Genomic DNA, 24,765 nt, shown 5'->3' with positions numbered 1-24,765 from the left:
GATTTTAGGTCACTTAAAATAAGTTATTATGCAGGAATTAATAACTCGTCATTTTTCGGTGTTAAAATGTTCCTAAGATGAAACATTTCCTTGTTAACATATTTGTTAATATGTTCATATCTTCATGATTAGGCAGAATGATATATTTTGCCACGGTCTGTTTCGAGGCTAAACATTGTTTTTACAAAACAATTTCTATTGATATTTCCTGCGTTAAATTTAGTTTTCAACTGGAATAAAGGTTATACGTCCTGCGGTATATATAATAAATATATATAAATAACCGATATGTCTTGAATCTATTTCTTGGTCGATTCAAGTGACGTCACCGTTAGCGTGAATTAGAATTATGTCTCCCACATGTAAAGATTTAGTGCTGGCCGTCTGTCAGTCAGTTTTTCTGTCTGTCTGTCTGTCACAAAGTTTGCCAGCGCAACTCCTCCAACACCACTGGATGGATTTACACCAAACTTCACAAGAGTGATTATTGCCAAGCCTAAATGTGCATATCATCGTATTTTCTGATTCGATGATTTTCAGCGGAGTTATGGCCCTTGATTCATCAAATCTTATGATGGTTTGGCCACTTCTGTTATATTATTGGGCGGATTTCCACTAATCCTTGTAGGTGTTTTCAGTGTCAAGCCTGTTATACATATCATCGCTTTGTAGTTGTGCATATCGTGGGTATGTTCCGGTTCGGTGTTTTTCAGCAGAGTTATGGCCCTTGATTGGTCAAATTTTATGTTGTAACCACTTCTCTTATACAGTAGGGAGGATTTCCACCAAACCTTACAGGAGTGATCACTGCCAAGTTTGATTATGCATATTATTGGCATGTTCTCATTTTTGGAATGTCATGGTTCAGTAATTTTCCCTTCAGTTATGGCCCTTAATATGTAGCATTTTGCATTTTTTCGTGGTAAGTGGTGGGAGACATACGTTTTACGTAAAAAACAAGTTTTAGTTGTTCTGTATTCATATCTCTTTAAGTTTGTTTTGTTTACCACGCAGATTTTATGCCAAAATGCTTTGCATTCTATTTTCAGTTATTATATTTGTTGTGCCATGGCACTCTTTACGACATTATCTACTACTGGCCCATGAGCTTGGCATGGCTAACGGAGAATATGCGTTCCTTTGCGTCCATGGTGATGTAAGTTGATATTCATATAACATAAGAACATATTTTTTTTCAACACATTGTTATATACTACGTCATAACTTTCATAGTATATATATATTGTATATATTAACTCACGTTATACGCGTTCATTTTCGTGTACAGAATTCACAATAATACCACATTACAGGCAAAACATATTCGTAACATCATATAATGTTAAAACATCCAGAAAGAAAAAGGTCGATGATTCTACTCAAAATAAAATGAAATAATGCACGGAGATGCAGATTGGGTCTTCATCCATCAATAAAAGCTGGAAAGTCGCCACATGACCTATAATTGTGTCGGTGTGACGTTAAACCCAACAAAAACAAAAAAAAGCAAATCGGATAGCCCATAAGCACGAGAAGACGAACGAAGAATATGCATGTCTCTGCTTGCAAGACGATGCTAATAATTATATTGTAATAAACGATACATTTCTTAATGACATTTCGAAAGAGAAATCCTTCGTATGTTTAACACAATTCATCACACGTTCCAATACCAAGAAGGGTTAGGATTGAAAAACTTGAACATGCAAAACACAATTAATTAATCCATTTTTTTTTTTTGTATACAATTAAAATGTGCATTCATAATGCAGTCGTTGTCGTTTACTTTACAGTTATTTAATTGGGATGTTATGGACGAGAAAATCCTGTCTGACTGGGGATGGAGACGCGATGACGCCCACGACGAGAAAGCTCGGGAAATATACGAATCTGTTATTCACGTGAGTCGAAATATTCGAATTTGTGTATACATTCAAACAGAAATATTCTAATCACGTAATACATGCAAGTTGGAATATTAAATATGTATATTCTTATATAATACGTAAGCAAGTTTAATGTTCTCGAAAAAGCGCCTGATGAATTCAAATAAACTGGTATAATTTGAATATCAAATGATATATATGCAACTTGAAATCTTTAAAATCTGTAAATAATGTGTTCAATTCAACAGATACTTTGGGTTCAGACCGATCAGACGGGCTTCCTAGGAGCTTATAAAACATCTTTTCCAGATAATATAATTTAACCTAATTTAGTAGTAATTACGAAATATTCGTTATACTATCGGTTAAAATAAATGAGCCGTGCCATGGGAAAACCAACATAGTGGCTTTGCGACCATCATGGATCCAGACCAGCCTGCGCATCCGCGTAGTCTGGTCAGGATCCATGCTGTTCGCTAACAGTTTCTCCAATTCCAATAGGTTTTAAAAGCGAACAGCATGGATCCTGACCAGACTGCGCGGATGCGCAGGCTGGTCTGGATCCATGCTTGTCGCACACCCACTATGTTGGTTTTCTCATGGCACGGCTCAAATAAAGTATTTGTGGAATTCAGGAAACGTTCCAAAGTTGACAACACCTAGTGTTGAAAGTTCTCTCCAAATATAAGTACTATTATCATCCAGGTTAGAAGTTTCCATCGAAACTTTGAACTAGGTTACGGAGTTACGAGGAAATGCACGACAAACTCAACACTGCACAAATTAGTATAAGAAATCGGGGGAAAAACTGTTTTTTTCTAATAAGACTATGTTCTACTAAGGTGGAACCTATGTCCCGATTTACGGCTATACTGAGATTAAAGATTTTAATATATGAACTAAAGCAAACTTTAAATTCTACAAAGAAAGGTTTTAAAACTTTTTGGCCAAGTTACAGACAAAATATGCCTATAGTCTGTTTCCACTGGGTTAGTGTTTCGTCAAGATAGTGTATCTAGCCATAAGCTTAACAGTAGAAAAGTCAATTTCTTAACTCCTAAGGAATGGCATTCAAGTCAGTAGCCTATGGTAAATGGAATTCAAGTCAATAGCCTATGGTATATGGATTTCAAGTCAATAGCCTATGGTATATAAGGAATCCTGCTGAGACGAATGCATACGCGCTCCATAAATTCCCCAAAAATGTTTGAAAGTTGGCTTTAAGGACAAGTGGAGTTAACTTGGTCAATGAATTATTCATACAGCTTTACCGTCTTAACTTTAGCGGGAAAGACTTTGCTTTAATAGATATAGTTTAGTGTCTAAATACAAGATATACACCTCAAAGTCCACATACTTAGTAATAACACACACGCAATGGTGTATTAGTACCGTAATGGGGACAGTCAGAACCCAGAGTTCACTGATTTCACTGAGGTCGAATATTCTAATCTGATATGAATATTAAAATACAAACATTTAAATAAGAAAGAACTTTAGTAAACATGGATAAATACAATTCTTGTTGCATATCTGAGACGAACAGAAAGTCCGTAAAACATGTTCACCGAGTTTGTAATTACACAGCTCAAAAAAACTCGTATTTTAGCCACAGGGTGTTACATGCCGACAGCTAAATGCCTTTGAAACATTAAATTCATGGACATCTTTACATCCTTTCTTGATTTCAGAATAATTTAAAATGTCATTGAATTAATTAAATGTCTATCTTAAGTGAAGATGTACCGAGAAAAGTCAACATTACACTAATATGTTTTATAAATTTGCCATTATACTGTGTCAGTAAACAATCTTTACGGAGGTAAAGTGTTGGAGTATTTAAGGCACATCTAGTGCTTGAATTATGCTAAAGATAGACTTTGACTATGTGCTCCCTTGTCTTGTCATTACCATTATACTGAATCAAAGGAGGGTGCTTTGTTATTGGCATGTTAACTCTGATGATCAGCTCGTATCTCGCATTAATCTATATTTTTCCCAAAGTAACTCACAGCTTTCAATAGGACATATTTACGTTAATTAACCAACTCAATGTCCGTAGTAACCTGCATTTCTCCTTAAATAACTCACAACTTTCTCTTATGGACCAAAGTAAGAGATTTAATATTAACGCCGGTGGTCAGTCAGGTAACCAACTCAATGTCCATAGTAACCTGCATTTCTCCGCAAGTAACTCATAAATTTCTCTTGTGCACCAAATGTAGTTGACGACATACTTCAGACGTGGAGAACATCCGCCTTGCCCGGTGAGTGAACTTTCCACCTTGAGCTTGGTAGTCTTGTGTCCTTCCTATGTAGCTAACGAGTTTCCGTTCTCTTTCTTAAACAAATATACTGATATGGTATTAATCTTCAGGTTATAATGGAACCTCTTGAGAAGCACACCTCCGAAAGCTTCCGGAATTTCACGACAGGAGCCGCGGCTGTCAAACTTCCAGAATGGGAGCTACCGTTCAACGGGACAGACGTAAGGGTAAAAGTGGAATAACATAGTGGTTAAAGTCTTTTTTAAAAAAGAAAGTTAAGCAATATACTGTTTTACAATCTTCATTTACATTTATTTGTACGACACAGCTGCAGGTTTGCAGTAGCAAATATCAATTTACTACCTACCAAGATGCATATGCGCCATATTCGCATATTTGAGGGTAGATTTCGTGAAAAACGTTTGTCAAAAAATGATAAAAGCATTTAACAAAATGCAGACGTACCTGTTTCTTGTGCCTAGAATAGAGTTGTATGCGCCATTATTATATGACGAGATTCCCAATGTTGTAGATGGACGTAGTATTCGCCATATTTGTATAAAGTTATTCTCAATTTATAATTGCAGGTGGACGCATATGCGCCATATTTATATGATGCCATTATCACATGGGCACAGAGTGTTAATTATACACTAGAACACGGAGGGAATCCTAGGGATGGAGCACATATTTACCAAGTTGTGCCCAAAGCTGTGAATCTAAAAGGTGGGTGTTTTTTGTTATAAAAAACGAAACGAACTTTGTATCGATTTCCTTGGGTGTGTTACGCTTTTACATACCAGAAGTATTATCTCCGGACTATGTGGATCCACTGGTTTATGAAAATGGGTGTATTGTTGCAAATAAATAATTGTAGGCATATATAAAATAATAATGACCAGTAAAATGATATTTGTTGAAATGATGATTTTTTTCTCGACAAAAGTGAAGTTTAATTGCTTTTCTGGTGAATTCTCCCAGTGCCACTGGAATGGAGGTACGATATTCACACATGCCATGCGCAATTCACCGCCCTACCTCGCTATACTCACAGTTGAAAAAAGAGTTCTCGTAACCATAAGTCACAGAAAAAGCAAACATTATTAAACCTTAATCAAATATCAGAATTTAGTATACTTCGTATTTCATGTCGGCCTGTATTTGTTACATGTCTAGCTGCATTTTGAATATTATTGTTTTTTTTTTCATGTAATGGCTGTAATTTGTGAACAATAATTTGCTTTTGTGTTGTCTGTCCATCTGTCTGCGCTACCAGAGTGTTTTTATTTCTTCTCTAGGCGTAACTGGGGATATAGTATTCAACTTACCGGAGATGGAACGTATGTTAAACTACCGGGTGTTAGATATGAGAGAAAATGGGACGTTTTACAAACTGTTCCAGTTTTACTTTAAGAAGGACAAGGAGATGGAATTTAAATTTGTATGTACATGATTACTGTGATTCTAATTTGTATAGGTATAAGTTTTGTGTTTAATATGTATCAGCTTATCTTGATTAAACCTAGTGTATATATAAATCATATTTGTTAAAATTAACTTAAAGAAATATAAGTATTTGTTTTCGTCGTACAAAGGTGCGAAAGATCTTCATAGAACTATCGAAATTCTAAATATTTATTTGCACACCGTGTGTTTCTGAAGGATACTTTAATGTGGGTGCACCTGTCATTTCGGTAATAGTGCGATACTCGCAAAAGGAATAAAGTTGTACGATGCGTAAGCGAAATAAATACGGTTCAGGCACATGCAAAACTTTATTTTACGTAGGATGACATTGAAAGCTTCGAGAAACGAGGACGCTGGCCGACAACAAATGGTAACCCACCTCCGGACATACCAGTTTGTGGGTTTGATGGAGAAAAATGTGAGGAAAGAGTGTACAACAGTATGTAATTTACAAATTATAAAATTCTCGTACTTTACGTCAGTGTATGTAGTCAGGCAATAATGCGTTTCCCTTTATATTTCATTTTCTGACAATATAAAACAGTCAGTTTCTATAGATTTCGGACATTTTTAACTACATACCATATTACGTTACCGCACAGTTATTATAACAATACTTCAGAAAGAAATAACAGAGAAGTATGTTACCTCCTATTTTCAGACTATTATTACAATATTTAACTGCTATACGGTTATAAAAGAATGTTATCCTATTTTTCAGACAGTTAAAACAGTTTATAACTTTATGTATTAAGACAGTAATAACAGCACGTTACTGAAACAGTACGTTACCGAATATCTTTAAAGAGCAATAACAATATGTTACCGTATCTTTTTATAAAGATACTTTACGTTATGGTATTCATTTATTTACAGTATATTACTGTTGATATTTTAGAGAGATTTCTCAGTATGTTACCAAGTATTAATATTTTTCAGAAAGCTAAAACAGTACGTTACAGACAGTTACGTTACTTTATCACATGTTTGACGTCGCGGGAGTGTAATGAAGCCATTATATAAAATGATAAAAATGACTTGTTTATAATAGTCAAAGAAAGTAGATTTTTTTTTATGTTTCGGCTGGAAAAGCTTACATGTGATATAAAAGATATCCTCTATGTATATTTCAGACAGTTACAACAGCACAGTTATCGGAGCATCAGTGTCGGCCTCTGTAGTTCTGGTTCTAGCAATTGTTGTTCATATGATGCTGAGGTATGAGATAACTTTTGAAATGCATACATTTAGATATACAATCATTTGCTGCCTTGATACATAAAAGCCCCGTAGTACTAAAGATGGCGTTTGTTTTAGGAAGTAATCATTATTTCATTTTATTCATTTGTGCATGAAACACATAAAAGTATTTCATGGATGTAGCGGCGGAAAACCTCCACGCTAAACCTATTTTTGGTCGGAGTAGCGTTAATCTAAACAAATTAAAACATAACGAATACAAAACAAATTAAGAACTAAGACTAAGTCATTGTAATAAAAGTAAACCTACATATGTTTATGTTATTAATAGCTAGGTTATCACCGATTATTAAAAAAAAATATTTAAACCTTCCTACAGACGCTAATATGAGTTAACTAAATGTAAGCAATGCTAGTATTTCTCAAGTGTGACTCAAATTTCGCCGTATAATTTTTAGTATTTAACCCTTAGACTACCATTCTGGACACGATTGATCTGCACTGTTCGGCATTCAGTCAGTATCTTTTTGGTAAGCACCCCTTTTAACAGTTAATGGTACTGTCCAAATTGGAAGATGGACAAGTTCATTATATAAATTTAGCAATATAAGGATTAATTAGGATTAATTACCTTTTATTGCAGAAGTCTATGCCGTCCTTACCCTTTAGCCTGCTGGCGGCAAGTGATTCAGTGCAGACCAAGATTAGCATGCACATGTTGTTTTTTTTAAACGCACAGCCGGTTTTATGTTAGTGAATCAGTAACCACAAATACATCTGTTATGCATTATAAACATATTCTGTGTAACTTATGAAAACATCTAATATTGACTGTTTCTTTACTCTTTAGAAGTTACAGCAGGTCTTTTTAAATTTAGCCAATGCGAAATTGAGTAAATGAGAAAAAAATACCCGTATGTAATCATTGCAAGACATAAAATATACATATATTGTGTACATCTTTTTAGATACTGGGTCATCTTTTTAACCATTTTATTGAATTTCAATTCCGAGCAAAAAGTTTTGAGTTGTTGTTTTTTCTCTAGATTTGTTAAGAAAATGGAAAAGATTTTCGTAACTAACCCTTATTTAAAAACTTATTGAAAGGCACTTGTAAACTTATTCAGATTCTATACCCACATTGATCCATCTTTTTACAGTGAAATCATTATTAGATTGATTTGGAAACTCTGTAGACATGTTCCTGAAACAATGAAATATGTCATGATTTCTGTCAACTTAAATAGAAGTTGCGGCGGGTCAAATTCAAATGTAAATTTGTGCATTAATAATAATTTCGCATTTTAACTCAGACATAAATTGCGTTGTAAAGAAAATAAATGACACTTTTCCCTGTCTAAATAAATAAAATATGTAAAAGATGTTTCATGGCTGGATGATGTCTGCCAAAGGAAATACAAAAAGGCACCACGAGGAAAGTACATAAAGTTTGTTTGTAATTAAATGTAAATATAAAAAAAAGAAAATGACATTTTCACCAACAAGCAAGACAGCGCACTTAAATATTTGATTTATCGTTACAGTAAAAGGGAAATAACAATTTAAAAGTAGAAAAAATCATAAACAAAGCCAGTCACACTGTAATTATACTTTTAAGTCACGCCCTCTACCGTCTAGCCGCCATCTTTACATTGCACAAATGTATCTTTTGGAAACACCCGCTAGGCGGCATTATAAATTCAACAAGGCGGGCTCCTAACCCTATCGCAGAAATAAACAGTGAAGTAGGAACCTAACGAGGAAAATAACATACTATTAAAAAGTATAAATGTTTCTCCGTTTTTTTTTATTCAAAGTACTAAAAATAAAATTTCACCTTTTGAACACAGTTCAAAGAAATGTCAGCAAGACTAAATATAAGGTAGCAGGCAATATACAGAAACTGTTTAGGGGGACTTTGAAAACAATACTTTATGTAAGTAAACATTAACACAGCGATTTCAACAATTCAAGCGTTAAAGAAAGTTGAAAGTTATAGATTATAGATGGAAGTATTTATGTATATACAGACATCCTTCCCTCACGGAGACTGTTTAATTTCCCTAAAGGAAACAAGTTACTTGAAGCCATGTAAACACATACTTTTCCTTATGTTACGTTTATCCAACAATTAACATCTCATATTCAAATCCAATGTATATCAACACATAAACTATTTGCATATAATTTTACTTATAATGTAGATATTACTCCTGACAAAGTACCTGCAAAAAGTTATGAATGTGTCCTGTTTAGAGTCAAATAAACTTTAAAACTTTCCATGATGTCGGCGAAATTAAAAGGAAAGGCAATGTTGTTCTGATGTTAATTCTGTCTGCTAGAATTTCTTGACTCAAGAATTTTCAAAATCGGCTTAAAAATGAGAAAGTTATGAGCATTTAAATAGTTGATCAAAATGGCAGCAATTTTGTTTCCATGGCAACAAAAACAAAAAGCCAGATTTATCAAATTTCTAGATACATATCTGAACTGTATTTACTTATTTCTGTAAAACAATTTCTCTATCTTTTCAAGCTATAATGAACGGAATTACCATGTTTTACACCTTACACTCAAGAAACATATGAAATTAATCTATTTAAAAGGTTATTTGCTAAATAAAGAATTCAGAAGTGTGTAAACGACGTCGTAAACACACTAAAATGGCTGCCTCCATGATCCTTTTGTCTAGAGCGCTTGTAAACAACCTTGATATTACAGTCTGAAAAATCCTGTACTTTCCTCTTTATTCATAGAAGCTTACATTACTGTTGTATGTAGCGTAACTGTACAGTGTATATTAAGGAAATAGTGTCACATTGATAAGCAAACTTGTCAATAAATCAAAAGTGCAGTTTACCAGTGCATTTAAATTTTACAGACTTAATTCAGTTGAAGTACAAAACATGTTCTGCTACAACTTGGTCAAATGCTGAATAAATTAGTGAACAATTATTCCATGGTAAAACATATATACAATGTATATATATATATACATCATAATTTGTACATTTTAAATGCTGTTTGTACTTTGTTAAAAATGTCGACGAACCGTCTTATTCAAATTTTTGTATGTAAATGGATGTGTGTTACGTTCTATCTTACTCTTGTTTACATTTGCAATGACAAGAAAATGAATTTCGAATACATTGTAATTGACACAGAAACTATTGATGAACGGAACCTGTTATGCTTGCTTTCTGTATATGGTTCTATGTTCGCCTGGGCCTACGACTTACTGTATCGGAAATAAATCCCTTTCTTCGTCTTTGAAATTGTTTACCATGTGTAATGTTCACTAGATTACTTTGTATATTCTTAAACACTTTCATTGGCAATGTACATAGAATTTACAAAGTACAGAAAATAAAAAATGCGAAACAATGGGACCAAGTAATGACCTTTTGATGACCTTGCCATTGCAGATGTAGTTTTTCGTCTTTTAATAGTCGGAGCCCTAACGATTTGGCGTTTACCTATGTGGGTCCTTTCATATGGAGCTCAATTATTTCATATAACCTCTCATTTCATACCGCATGGTAATTCATATCACCTGTTTTTACATATTGCCTGTTATTTCATACTGTCGGTTATTACATATTGCCTGTTATTTCATATTTTGTATGTTATTTCGTTTACTATTATGGTGTTATTATTCTTTTATTCGGTTCCTTGTTACAGACGTTACCGACGACAGATGAACTTACAGAGTATGCTGTGGCAAGTTCGATTCGACGAGATAGATTTTGTAACAGCTTGGATATGCGGCAGCCTTCGGGTAAATTTGTTTTGTCATACATTTTGTTGACAAGAAAAAACTTTACATGTCTGCATACGCTTGTATTACATAATTCTGTACACATTATTTTCTTCACTGTGTAGTGTTTGCTCTTCAAGTTAAAGTCTATTTCAAGAGTAGGTATATGCTGTTTTCTCATATTCCCAGGGGTCTTAGGGCTTGTTTTATTCCTACTAACAGATTAACCATTTCATAAACAGTATTTGGGTGTAATTTTGTAAAACAATCACTTCTCTTTTAGATCGAGCTATGAGATGTCACAGAAATTATCCAATTTAATTATTTTGTTACTGTATTTGATACCACCCCGCCTCAACAACAGAAATGGACCAAGAGTTTCTCGTATTCCCGTGGATTTAGATTTGACCTTTCAGCACAAACAACTTGAAGAATTACTATGATGTAATAAAAAGATATATAAATCCAGTAGAATACCAATATTTTCATCAATTTGCGTTCAAATCACTTCAAATTTTCAGTGTGTCGGTTTTTGTACTATACCTGTCTAGAAAATAACGAACATTATATCATTTCACGACATTAAGGCAAAATACGAGAATATGAGAAATCCTGAGAATACGAGAAAAGGGGATATGTAATGCTAAATAGTTTTGACACTAACAGTCTTTCAGGAGCAATTGGAACGCCGTTTGCTTTTTTGATAGGGTTGCCTGATTGACAGCTACCATCACAATCCTACTTGGGTCCACAGCTTTGAAGTGCAAGGCGTATGTCTTTTGAAAACAAATACTTAGAATACATCTCCTTTTTTCGTTTGAATGATGCCATACTGCAAATTTATCCTTGAAACTCCTTACATTTCAGCTCTTATACAACTTTATCCATGGTACCACTTCTTACAAGGGTACAACACTCAAATATTTTACAATAAAAGTTCCTTCTCAAACATACCTTTCTGCAAAGCGCATTCCTCGCTATATATGTGAAACCTTGTAGAGTACTTTCATACCCATCCCTTGCATCTCCATGCACACATAATAGTGGAAATAATTTCAAAAAATAATAAATCAGGTGTTAATAGCCATATTTATAGCTGTAATCTCTATTGAAGAATTTAGAGATTAGTATACTTCATTTGGATAACCTTTTCTATTTAAATAAAATTGGCACAAAAAGTTTATAATAGAGATTTCTTTACCGATTTATGAAAATGTTACGGGGAAGTGTCCGTTCCAGTAACTGCAGGTGAGGACATCCCCCACCACACTCTCCCCCACCTTGCCTTTAAAACTCTCCTACGATCATGTATATGTCATAGTGAACCGTCGTTGGCTGGTAAATAACTGACGTCTTGCTTGGAGCTGATAAGTTCATCCAGTTCACTTGTTGAATGTGGTTGATTCTACCATAGTCTATCCATACCTGAAATAATGCCTGGATGGACACCTGGAGTCTTCTTCACCGCATTTTAGATGCCACCATATGAATTTGTAATGACTTTAATTATTTCAGCAAAACAGCATGCATGAGGAAACGATGATATAAACATTGTATACATGTATACACAAACCGCTTCAATATTTCAAAGGAGATTCTTATTCCCGAGTTTCTTATTATCTGTGTCTCTTTCAGAACAGCTTCAGGAATTTACGGAAACCTTCATCAAAAACTCTTAAACGCAGGCGGTATAATGCGGTGGACAAAGAAATAAAAGACATCAAACATATAACGGAAAATGGAAAGAAGGGCTCGCCGGAATTTCAACATCTCAAATCAATTGATGCCAGTGCAATGTTCGGTTCTGTGGCTTTCGTAAGAGGTATGTTGTTTATTTGATACCCGGTATTACGGCTGAAATAAAACAGAACCATTGACGGGTAAAATGCTTTAATTCATATGTAGTTTCCTTACCGCCATCCGCTTATTTATGAAGTTAAGAAATAAAATGTGTGAAAAGATCCTTTGGAAGCAACCAAGCAGCATGATAGCAGACTCGGTTTGAATGAGTGAGTCCGTTCATCATGGATAATGAAATGTGCAACCCCCTTCACGTTAAGCGGAATTCCATTGGGCCGGATGTGTTTAATTGTTAAATATTTTATGTAGTTATGTTTATATGCTCACACAGGTCACATTAATAAACAAATTACTGGGAACTGTTTACAGTCGCCACACGGCACATCACAAAATGAGTCTCGCATGATATATTAAAGAAGGCTTTATTTCAAAATTGCAGGTAATTTAGCTTCTGTTAAGAAGATTCAAAGAGTGAACTCAAATATGACCAAAGGCGTTCTTCAGGAATTGAATCAGGTATGCTCTTTCGTACACTAAAGGTAGTTCCGCATTTTTGATAAACAGGAAGTAAATTGGTATCGTCATTAAATCTTAACTCAAGATACGTAATCGAAACTCATTTTTGAATTGATGGCAACCTGTGTGTAATATATAAAAAAATGATTAACATTTCGACACGTAAAATAAATCGAAGTAATGTCATACAATCGGCTTGAACTTTGATCATGGGCAAATATGTTAGAAACAAGCAAAGGGACTTTAACGTTCTATTTCACCATATGATACACCATATGTTTATCTATAATTGTTACAAGTTACATTAAAAGACAACATTAAAAGAAAACAATTCTGTTCGAAAATGTCATCAAAAGTGTGATTATCTCCCGTTACGTTTGAGGTCCATATTTTTCAAATCAATCCAGCAATAAGTCGAGCAGAAGGTCCTGCCTGATTTATCTACCGAATTTTTTAGGTGTTTTCTAAAGTTCTGAAAAATCAGGGTTTAATCAAATTCTACATTGTCGAAAACAGTTTGATCCGGATGTGCAGAACTACTTCCAAAGGTGGACTGTGATCCATGTTATAGCGTGTATAATGTATATGCAAATAAATACGTAATTCGTATTGACGGAAGTTAAAGACACTGGAAGACTGTTGGCTAGACTAATGTTAAACAAAACACTTCCTAAATATTTGTGTTAATAGATTTGACTTTGATGAGTTGATCAAAGGCATATCAACATACTGTTATTTCTGTAGTCAAGTTTTATCTATATAATATAGGCAAAGTTTACAAAGCATAATTGGTCATATTTATCTAATGATTCGCTGTACTCAAAATAAGAATAATTCGAAAATACTGAAAAAGAGCTTGGTCAGTGCTTAAAAATGAAAGGTAACGAAGAGTAGATTTCCCGGAGGCACAGAGTACAGAAAATACAGCCAAAGCCATGCATTGCAAAGTAGGTCGGCAACAAATTGAAACTGTAGTGGAAATATATAGCAGACTGCAGGTTGCTTCAAAAATCTAACAACAAGTACATTTTAATTATATTCAAGATACAAAAATAGGTATGGAGTAGAGAAAAGGGCGAGAGTGTTCGGGTAAGTATGAGTATTCAACGGGGAAAGCAACGTTAGGCAAATTCAATCACTTTTCAAACAAACTTATATATCGTCTGCATCTACTTTATTTTTTAGAACTGTCATATGTTGATTTTGTAAATGATATAGGTCATGTTTACTTTGTTCGGAAAGATAATGTTATTATAGATTTTGTTATGCCATAGAACATGTTTCTTCAGTTGATGGAAATGAAACACCAAAATGTCTGTGCTTTTGTTGGCGCATGTATAGAACCAAATCGTGCATTGTTGCTCTGGGAATATTGTGCAAAGGGCAGTTTACAGGACGTGATCTGGAACCAGAATATCAAATTAGACCAAATGTTTATGTTTGCACTGAGCCACGACGTTGCAAAGGTTAGTTTTCCTAAAACTCCTTTCAGTAAATTTAATTATCGCGCGAGTATTTCTACCGGAAAATACGACATATTGAAAATAAGGCCGCCCAGTTCTTGACCGTTCACTCATCGAAACATGTCTATAATAGAAAAAATACAACTAGAATAAGTGTTATCTGTTTCTAAAGCTTATGTTAATGTTTTACAGAATATATTGACCACACTAGAAAATACGTCATGATTGTAAGTAATTGAAAGATTTGCAAGTAGATGTTCCAAAATATAATGAATAAATAACAAATGGTGTAAGACTACGTAAAACTTTCAAGTGTATTCTGTTTATCTAAATAGGGTCTCGAATACATTCATAAGAGTCAAATACATTACCATGGAAACTTAAAGAGCACAAATTGTGTAGTTGATAGCAGATGGACGTGTAAACTGACAGACTTGGGCGTGCCCAACATACGAGAGATGGGGATAATTGCGGCACAACAAACAAACGAAGAAATACAGTGGGAAAGTTAGTATTTCCATATTATGATGTATTTTCTGTATAAAATAAAAGTATGCATTATTTACTTCTTACTCTGCTGTTTAAAATGTACTTTCTTTTTTCACTTCCTAGCATTTCATGATTACAATCATTTATTTATGGAAGTGCGCTCATAATTTTAAAAAAGATGTTAATGTCAATCAGAAGTGATGATGTATTTGTGTTTGACGTATTTGACGGCAGTATATATTTTGAAAATATATGTCATAAATCGCCATGTATATTTTTGGTTTCACGAAACAGCTGTTCACAGGCGGATTATCTTCTACAAGACAAAACTAAAATGTCAAACAATGATTGTTCTGAATGTACAATGTATTAGCTGAGCGCTTCTAAAATTAAACTGTTGTTGTGTTTTAGAAATGTTATGGAAAGCCCCAGAATGTTTGCGAGATGGAAAAGACAGACCTTATGATAAACAAAAAGCTGATATTTATGCACTTGGCATTATTTTGAAAGAAATTTTCACTCGGTCTTCGCCATATACGGAATATCCCTTCCTTGTAGCTCATGGTAGGTGGAGTGCTCTTTGTCAGTTTGTTCTTCTTGCCGTACCCATCTTACGCTTTTGTCTGTGTTTGCTGGCATGTCAAACTAGATTCGACTTTTACAAATATAGTCGTCCGTATTGATTCAAAATGATACGAACTTCAATAGGTTACCACCGAGGTGCTACTTACTATATATTATTAGTTATAATATGAAGCGATCCATCAGAAGTTGAAATAAAACGTATCGTCTTGACATACACAGCATCATCGGGACAGCTTAAATATGTATCAATAATTCTTTATGTATTTCGCATATATGTTAGTGATTTGAACCAAAGAAGATAAATTCTACATTTTCCATTGGCTCCCTTGTAATTTCTTCATTTATTGTATACATTACTTTACGTTAATTTTTCTTATAAATTCTTGAATAATTGACAAAAAATAAGTCACCTGTAAAATGGGAGAGGACTAGTTTTCCTTAAAATTACGTCAGCAGAAACTATATTTTTGTTAATGTTCGGATTCCTATTTCAGAAATTTGTGAAAAGATCAAATGTCCAGTTAAGGGGGAGAAAGAGTTCCGACCTATGTTGTCACTTCAGCTACGTCAGCATACTGAACTGGCCAGTCTCATAACTGATTGCTGGAGTGAGGACCCTCCGTCCAGACCATCCGCAACACGTGTAGGAAAACTTTTAAATAAGATAAATCCACAGTAAGTGCCATTTTTATCCTTTACCTGCCGATGATAAAAAACTCCATGTTCACCAGTTCTTGAACGAATAACACTATTTTTCTCCAGCAATACTTTACCAAGGTAAAGTAATCATAATAAACGAATTGTAATGTGTTGCGTTCTTTAAATTATTTTTGATCTGTCGTTTTTACTTTTAACCATAAAGCACTAAATATTGTATATAGATTCCCAGTCTTTTTATATTCATTCCCACTCAATCTATACATCTACACCTAACACGGTGATGGTTTATACTTTTCCGTACAAGAAAATATCATTTATACGGAAGTATATAATTGTTACAGTAATGTAAATTACGTGATTCCTGATTGCACATTTTAGGAATTTATCAATGATTGACAACATGATTGTGATGTTAGAGAAATACGCCAATCATCTGGAAGAGCTTGTAGCAGAGAGGACCAGCGAGCTGGATGCCGAGAAGGCCAAGACTGAGAATTTACTATATAGAATGCTTCCGCAGTGAGTTTTCGTTTCTTTTATATTTGGTGTGTATGGAACGCCGGAGCTGTCTTATGTTAGATGAATACTAGGTATCTTCTTTATTTGGAGTAGTATCTTCTCAAGATCTTGTTATGTCTTGTTAATTACTGTGTTATCATGTTGACTTGCAATGCTATCATGTCTAACGTATTTACAATTTTATCAGAGTGACGTATATTTTGTTAAACGACCATCCTATTTTCTCAAAGGAACATGCTATCATGTCCAGTCATATATTATCTTCTCAGAGTGGCGTACTATTTTGTTAAACGACCATCCTATTATCTCAAAGTAACGTACTTTCTTGTCGGAGTGACGGATTATTTTGTCAAACGACCATCCTATTTTCTCAACGTAACATGCTATCATGTCCAGTGTATATACTACTTTGTGAGAGTGATGTACAAACGACCATCCTATTTTCTCAAAGTAACATACTATCATGTCCAGTGTATATACTATCTTGTCAGAGTGACGTACTATTTTGTTAAACAACCGTCCTATTTTCTCAAAGTAACAAACTATCATGTCCAGTGAAAATACTATCTTGTCAGAGTAACGTACTATTTTGTTAAAAGACCATCCTTTTTTCTCAAAGTAACATGCTGTCTTGTCAGAGTGACCAACTATTATGTCAAACGGTCATCATATTTTCTCAAAGTAATATGCTATCATGTCCAGTGTATATACTATCTTTTCAGAGTGACGTACTACTTTGTTTAAAAAACATCCTATTTTCTCAAAGTAACATGCTGTCATGTCCAGTGAACATACTATCTTGTCATGGTCGTTTGACAAAATAGTACGTCACTCTGAGAAGATGGTATACACACTGGACATAATAGCATGTTACTTTGAAAAAATAGAATGGCCATTTGACAAAATAGTACGTCACCCAGACAGGATAGTATGCACACTGGTCATGATAGCATGTTACTTTGAGAAAATAGGATGTTCGTTAAACATAATAGTACGTCACTCTGACATGATAGTATACACACTAGACAAGATAGCATGTTACTTTGAGAAAATAGGATGGTCGTTTAACAAAATAGTATGTCACTCAGACAAGATAGTATGCTAAGTGGACATGATAGCATGTTGCTTTGAGAAAATAGGATGGTTGTTTAATTTTTTTTTAGATATGATAGCATTGCAACTCAACATGATAACACAGTAATAAACAAGACATAACAAGATCTTGAGACGATACTGCTCTAAATAAAGAATAAACCGGTACCTCGTATTCTTCTAACATAAGACAGCACCGGCGTTCAATAGTTGTGCACTGCTAGTATTTACGTGTTAATTAAAATGAATTTTTTGTAATTGACATTTCGCAAGATTATTACACTGGAGTGGTTGCAACTTTTAAACCTACACTATATGTGTATTTGAGTTCCAACCCCGTTAGTACAACAAAATGAAATTTGCGGTCCCTTACAATTATCGACATAAACAAAAGATGTAACACATTTTGATTCAAATATATATCATACTTGAGTGTAATTAAATAGAGTTACCGAATTCATTAATCATTAAATACGATAAATTAATTCAGACCATTTGAATGATAAAATGCGAAATTTAATAAGATTCATAAATAAGAATTCAACTAAATACAAACAATAAGATCGTTCAACTATAATCAGTTATCATATACATGTATAGGGTTTAAAATCTTTAGTTTGTATCTTCAAAAGACTTTTGATATGTTTTACCTTTCCTACGTCTACAACTTGAGATATTTTTTTCAGAACTGTTGCAGAGGAACTGAAAATGGGTCGACCAATAAAAGCTGAGCATTTTGATGACGTCACTTTATATTTCTCGGACATTGTTGGATTCACTTCAATATGTGCCAGCAGTACACCAATAGAAGTTGTTAATCTTCTCAACAGCTTATATACATTATTTGACGCCATAATAACCCGATATGATGTTTATAAGGTCAGTTGGAAGCATTTCTAAAAAAAAACATTAAAACAGAAAAAAAGCTGAAAAAGTGCACCTCTTGATTGAATTGATTAAAGCGAAATAGGAAATAATTCAAAAGAAGTACAATAAACCAATGTATATTGAATTCTTATACAAATAATTTGTGTATATTCTGATATTAATTTCAGTCACCACTGATATTTTAGGTTTTGGAGGGAAACGCTAAATACAAAAGATGCTCCAATTACAGAATCTCCTATCAAACTTCTCCGTCCAATGCTAAAACATACAAAAAACTGTAAACATTATTTAACATCAAGAAATGTATTACTAACTAGAAATTACTTACAAACCAATGAAAACATAATTTTTAAGGTGGAGACAATTGGTGATGCCTATATGATAGCCAGTGGCTTGCCGAAACGAAATGGAAAACGCCATATTCAAGAGGTCGCGGATTGTGCATTGGATATACTGGCTTCAGTGTCAACATTTTGTATTCCACATCAACCGGACAAGAAAGTTAAAATTCGAATAGGTATACCTAAGGCTTGCTGTTTTTTATTATATTATGAATGCACCTGCAGAAACGTTATTTGGTATAAAAAAGTGACATATGCCTAAATTTTATGACGATGATTTCATAAATACTGTCTTTTCTGTTTACAATACAACTGAATTTAAAGAGTGTGTTTTATATCAAGCTTGAAAGGACGTAAATGTCTCTGAAATGTCATGGATACATTTAACTTTCTGTAGAAGTCTTTTGTCAAATATGAAGCTTTTTGTTCTTGTTAAATGATGAGTCACTTAATACATTTTCATAATTATGCAAAACTTTCATGAATATCTTTGAAACCAGTATATTTCTATTTGCAATGAACGCCAGATACATGAACGTGTTCAGCAAGTGGAATACTTTTTCAAAATCTCTTAAAGCCAAAATTCATAAATTTAACAAAAGATCCATCAGATTTTTCATGTTTCTACTGCAGGAATACACACAGGTCCAGTCGTTGCAGGTGTGGTAGGTTTAGCCATGCCAAGATATTGTTTGTTTGGGGACACTGTAAACACGGCCTCAAGAATGGAGTCTACGGGACTTCGTAAGTAACTTTGTGCTATATTTATTTAAATTTGTATATCTGAAATTAGTTATCCGCAAAATGTACCCAACCTTACGCAGATTCTTTGTAAAATGCTTAATCCAAGAACAGAATTAGGTTGTTTTTTTTTCGACAAACCATACATAGCAGAATTTATTTCAATAAATGTTTGTGCAAGAAATACAAGAGGCGTAATGTCAATACATAGGTAATCTGTAAGAATTTCTTGAGAAATGTCATGTTTGGTGCAGAGACCGACTGTTCCAATTCATCATAACTGCCTTTTAGTTCATCAGTTTATTCTTAAAATCTAGGAATTGCCTTTGTCAATTCTAGTTGAAACTTTTACTGTGGATTGTTTTGGGTTTGAAATAACAAATATACTACCCTTCTAATGATTAATTGCAAGAAAGCATTTTTCAAACGATATAATAGTTGATGGTGTTCCGTTTTGCAGAAATTGCCAGTTTCTTTCTTCAACTCTGAGTTTAATTACGTATGCTTGTATACATTGCAGCTTTACGTATACACTTGAGTTTGACGTCAAGGAATGCGTTGGAGCAGTATCCTGGCTACCACCTTGCATGTAGAGGTGAGATCCCTGTCAAAGGAAAGGGCAATATGCGAACATACTTCTTGTGTGGAAAAGAAGGTTTTAAAAAGGACCTTCCCAAGTATGAGGAGCATAGTGAAACACGCACAGGAGGTGAGATGCGTGTATCTCTGACGTCACTGAACTCTATGGCATCTTTGGTGTCGTCTCCTTCAACATGTTACTCATTTGTTGCACAAACACCTAAAACGTCTCAAGTGTCAAATATTTCAAATATGTCACGCAGTATTTCGATGACTAACAATTCAAATGAAACATTGACTCCACAGGAAGATATTCACGTGTCGGAAAACTCTCAGGGTAGCAATATAGACGAGAAATTCAAGTCAAAACAGACTGGTATTTTGGAAATCACGTGCTTGTGACGCCTTTGATATTTCAGATTTATATTGTTGATAAGAGCATGTGTTTTTACTCTGGATACCAGCTGAAATTTACCGGATATTCTTCAAGTGATGGCGGTATAGCTTAACGGACATTTTCTATGCTCAAATCGAGGAATGCCCCATGTGGAGTGTGTATATCTTGTGCAAATGTGAGACGCGACCTGTTCTCTCCTTACAAAATTTAAAAGGCCTTTCCAATGAAAATCTTTCCCACTACTTTTTGACGAAGCGGGTAAATTTTAACAAATATCTCTGAAATTTCAAGGCACAGCAAACAAACCCAGTTTAAAGCAGACAACTGTTAAGAGCTTTTGTCGTACCTTTTCAAAAATTTTTAGTGGAAGGGATTTTGTCCGCTTCGAAATTGGCCTTCGCCTTTGTCCACTTCTTCAAAATTCAGCGGGTGGGGTTTTGTCCGGCTCCCGTTTAAAGGTACGATGTTTTTAAAATATTTAAGGAATGCTGTACTATTAAAATGAAAGTTGTACTTGGTAAAACTTTGAATAAACACAGCAAAATATTGCGATGTAGACTTCAACACACTCTAGTTCCAGAGAAAAGGAAACACTCGTACCATAAACAGTCTCGTTCTTGGCTGGTAAAAATCGTTTTTCATGTCATAAGTGTATGCACACTTGATGTATATCTTGTAGAAACATTGTCTCAGATTCATTATGTTGTTTATATTTAAGAACTACAGTGTTTTTCATAACGACGTTTACATGTTTGTCACTTGTAAGAGCAATACATTATTTATATTTTGTCCCAGGTAAAGGCAGTAATATTCTATCCCCGATACTGATCGGACAAATGTCTGCTTCACCTGTCCGATTGGTTAAAATCATTGTACGTATTTAACAATGGTGATTCCATAAGTGCCTACATTGTTTTTCAAGAAGTTGTGGATACCTTTTAAATATGAAGATGCTTTATATTGTTTTCCTAGCAGTGTCTAAAAAATGTACTTGAAAGCAAATTTTTAGATAAACTATTCGAAGAATAGGTAGAGCTGTTGCACTCGCCAGTTCTTCGGCGTCTTTGTCCGTGCCGGCAGCGGCGTCCTGATTTAAGTTGTTTAAGTTTGTGTATACAAACTGGTACCTATGTAACTACTCGTGGGAGTGGATTGAAACTTCGCACACCTACTCAGTGATGAACTGACATGCAATACACAGGTTTCATAGCACTGTTGTTTAGATTTTTTTAATTATGCCCTTGCCTTCTCATCTTTACAATGTTGTGCTCCTTTTCTAACTTTTTGGTTGTTTTTGTATGTAAGCTGGTATCTCCATTTCCACTATTGCGGATGTTTAAACTCCACTGTGATGATCTAACATGCAATGCATAGGTTCCATAACTCTGTTTTACTGTTTTACAAAATTTCCCTTTTTCCACTTAACAACTTTTAGTTATCTTTTTTATTATACTCCCAGATACTAGTATCTGGAGGTTATACTGAATTCCGGTCCGTAGACGGAATTTGTCCGGGCTATTTCTCAGCAATTATTTGCCAGATTTCCATCTAATCTTGTAATTATTATCAGTACCAAGCCTATAGTTGTGCATGTGCGAAGCAGGTTCCATTTGGATGATTGTTCACTTAGTTTTTACTTTATTTTTTTTTTCTTTATACGTATACATGTATATTGAAAAAAAATTGTCCGGGCTATTTCTCAGCAATTATATTCCAGATTTCCATCTAACCTTGTAATTATTATTAGTACCAAGCCTAGTTGTGCATGAAGCAGGTTCCATTTGGATGATTTTTCACTTAGTTATGGCCCTCATGGTTTTTTTTTCTTTATATATATATGAAAAAAGTTGTCCGCGCTGTTTCTCGGTTCTTATATGCCATACTTTTATCAAACCTTGTCATTATAATTGGTACCAAGTCAAGTTGTGCATGTGCATGCAAAACATGTTCCATTTGAATGATCTTTCACATAGTTATGGCCCTTTTTTAATTTTTTCTTCATATGTATATGGAAGTAATTTGTCCGCGCTATTTCTCAGTCTTTGTATGCCAGACTTTTATCAAACCGTTGTGCATATGCGAAGCACGTTCTATTTGAATGATTTTTCACGAAGTTATGGCGCTTTATTTGTTTCAAATATGAATAGCGATACATTGGAAAAAGCTTCAATAATTTTGTAACATATTTCACATGCCGTTTAGTATAACTAGTTGATTACCCTTAGTGATTACATGGTCCCTTGAACATGACCTTGACCTACTGACCTGCTTTCTTCTTTTTTAAGATATTGCCATAAATTTGAACCAATTGTACAGTTTTGAACACACATCTCAAAACTGACTTTCAGTGACCTTGATTTTGACCTACTGACCTACTTTCTTCTTGTTAAGATACAGCAATGAAATTTGGAGATCTTATACAGTTTTGCACAACATTTTTATGCATCTTTGTACATTTTCTCCCTGCACAATATACAAATGCAATGTATCATATTTCCAATACCCCTGTTCCTCTGACAATAAGCTGCTGTCTAGGGGTATTCATCACCATTAGTGATAGATCTTGTTTAAGCTTGTATGTCAGTACCCACTAATGGTATTAGCACTTGTTCAATGTGATGCTCTGACATGCATTTCACAGGTTCCATAACACTGTTTTGCAGTTGTACAAAACTATGGTCCTTTTTCAAGTTTTATATTCAGTTGTTTAACTTTCTTTATTGACAAGGCAGTTGAATAGTCGAGCACAGCTCTTGTTGTATATGTAATGTTCAATTATATATCAATTGAGAGCCTTTACTTGACTGAGTGATTCAGAAAATTCTAACTGTTAAAGTCGATTTTAAACATATATTATATATATCATAATTCGTTACATCATTACAAAAAGTGGATAGCTGTGAATTGCCATAATAAAGCATTTATCCTCTTTTTGCGCTGAGCTGACAACACACCGAAAAATTAGATACATTCTATTAACAATTCTTGTGATAATAAAGCATTTAACAGTTAAAGAAAATACCCAAAGACCTATGAAGTGCAGTACCAAATCATTATATAAAATTTTAAGAAATCCATTGGGGGGATAGAAACCTTAGAAAGTATATCAAACTCTATTTTTAATTTTGTTTACATTTCGCACATATGATGCAACACACTGTATGAGCTGTTATAGAAGGTTCGAAAAATAGTATCACACTAAGAGGATGATGTCCGAAAATTCAAATAATGGGTGTGTCAAATGTGTGATTGTTTTTAAGAACTAAATAACAAGCGTTTCTGTGCAATTTATTTTTTGTGGTGTATAGTAAATAAATAGTATCTGACAATGGCCATTATTTAGATGTCGATAAGTGTAAATGTTATGTCGAATATTTTTATATGTACATGTACTTGATGCCAAGCCTTTACATTATAGATGTTTGTGTCTAAGAAATAAACATCCTTAGTGTTACTCCTTTTGTTCATCTATTGTTACCCTTCAAAACATTTTGTTTAGCATTATCAGTAGCCACTGGTTACCCACATGGACGACAATTTGTCATGTTTAGGTTTCGAAGAATACTGCGCGACTAAAATGAAGCTAAATGTTATTAAATTTCGATGGTTTTTCAGAGTTCCAGGCGTTAAGTAACCATACATGTTACTCTTGTCCTTTTGTTGAAAGATCGGGTATACGATGTGTATGATTTCGCGACCTTAATTATCACTGAAACACTGACTCAAGGTTACAGATCAGAGCCTCGTTACCACCTAAACTGTTGCATCCTGGGTCAAGTCAACAGCACAACAGAGTTTACCGTTTACAGCATAACAGCCCGTTCGCTTAGCTCAGTAGGGAGAGCGTATTTCTACGGATCGCGGGGACGTGAGTTCGATCCCCGGGCGAGGCGTATGTTCACCACGACGATTTTATAAAAAGACATTGTTTCTGAAATCATTCGTCCTGCACCTGTGATTCATGTGGGGAAGTTTGTAGTTACTTGCGTAGAACAGGTTTGTACTGGTACAGAATCCAAGAAGACTAGTTAGGTTATTTGCCCGCCGTTACATAACTGAAATACTGTTGAAAAACGGCAAACAAGAACAGCATAACAGAGCATCGTTACAGCCTAAAC

General features: G+C 34.3%; 1 protein-coding gene across 2 annotated transcripts in view; it reads left to right on the top strand.

Moving 5' to 3' along the window:
• LOC123536484 (atrial natriuretic peptide receptor 1-like) overlaps positions 1-24,091 on the top strand; it is a 37,790-nt gene extending 13,699 nt beyond the window's left edge. The window contains exons 5-23 of one of the 2 annotated variants that reach the window (XM_045319688.2): positions 1,050-1,156; positions 1,794-1,901; positions 4,264-4,380; positions 4,741-4,879; positions 5,452-5,594; positions 5,942-6,059; positions 6,754-6,838; positions 10,502-10,598; positions 12,213-12,399; positions 12,817-12,893; positions 14,183-14,359; positions 14,692-14,863; positions 15,257-15,409; positions 15,925-16,105; positions 16,469-16,609; positions 18,388-18,580; positions 18,944-19,106; positions 19,564-19,674; positions 20,192-24,091. In XM_045319688.2, coding sequence (XP_045175623.2) covers positions 1,050-1,156; positions 1,794-1,901; positions 4,264-4,380; positions 4,741-4,879; positions 5,452-5,594; positions 5,942-6,059; positions 6,754-6,838; positions 10,502-10,598; positions 12,213-12,399; positions 12,817-12,893; positions 14,183-14,359; positions 14,692-14,863; positions 15,257-15,409; positions 15,925-16,105; positions 16,469-16,609; positions 18,388-18,580; positions 18,944-19,106; positions 19,564-19,674; positions 20,192-20,652 — 2,930 coding nt within the window. In that variant the 3' untranslated portion in view covers positions 20,653-24,091. The remainder of the gene's footprint in view (positions 1-1,049; positions 1,157-1,793; positions 1,902-4,263; positions 4,381-4,740; positions 4,880-5,451; positions 5,595-5,941; positions 6,060-6,753; positions 6,839-10,501; positions 10,599-12,212; positions 12,400-12,816; positions 12,894-14,182; positions 14,360-14,691; positions 14,864-15,256; positions 15,410-15,924; positions 16,106-16,468; positions 16,610-18,387; positions 18,581-18,943; positions 19,107-19,563; positions 19,675-20,191) is intronic. The other variant, XM_045319689.2, reaches the window with a different exon arrangement.
• Positions 24,092-24,765: the final 674 nt, after the last annotated feature.

Source organism: Mercenaria mercenaria, chromosome 17 (assembly GCF_021730395.1).
Source record: "Mercenaria mercenaria strain notata chromosome 17, MADL_Memer_1, whole genome shotgun sequence".
NCBI classification, from domain to species: Eukaryota; Metazoa; Mollusca; class Bivalvia; order Venerida; family Veneridae; genus Mercenaria; species Mercenaria mercenaria.
The sequence above is the reverse complement of the archived record's forward strand: the minus strand, read 5'-3'. Positions and strand labels throughout refer to the sequence as shown.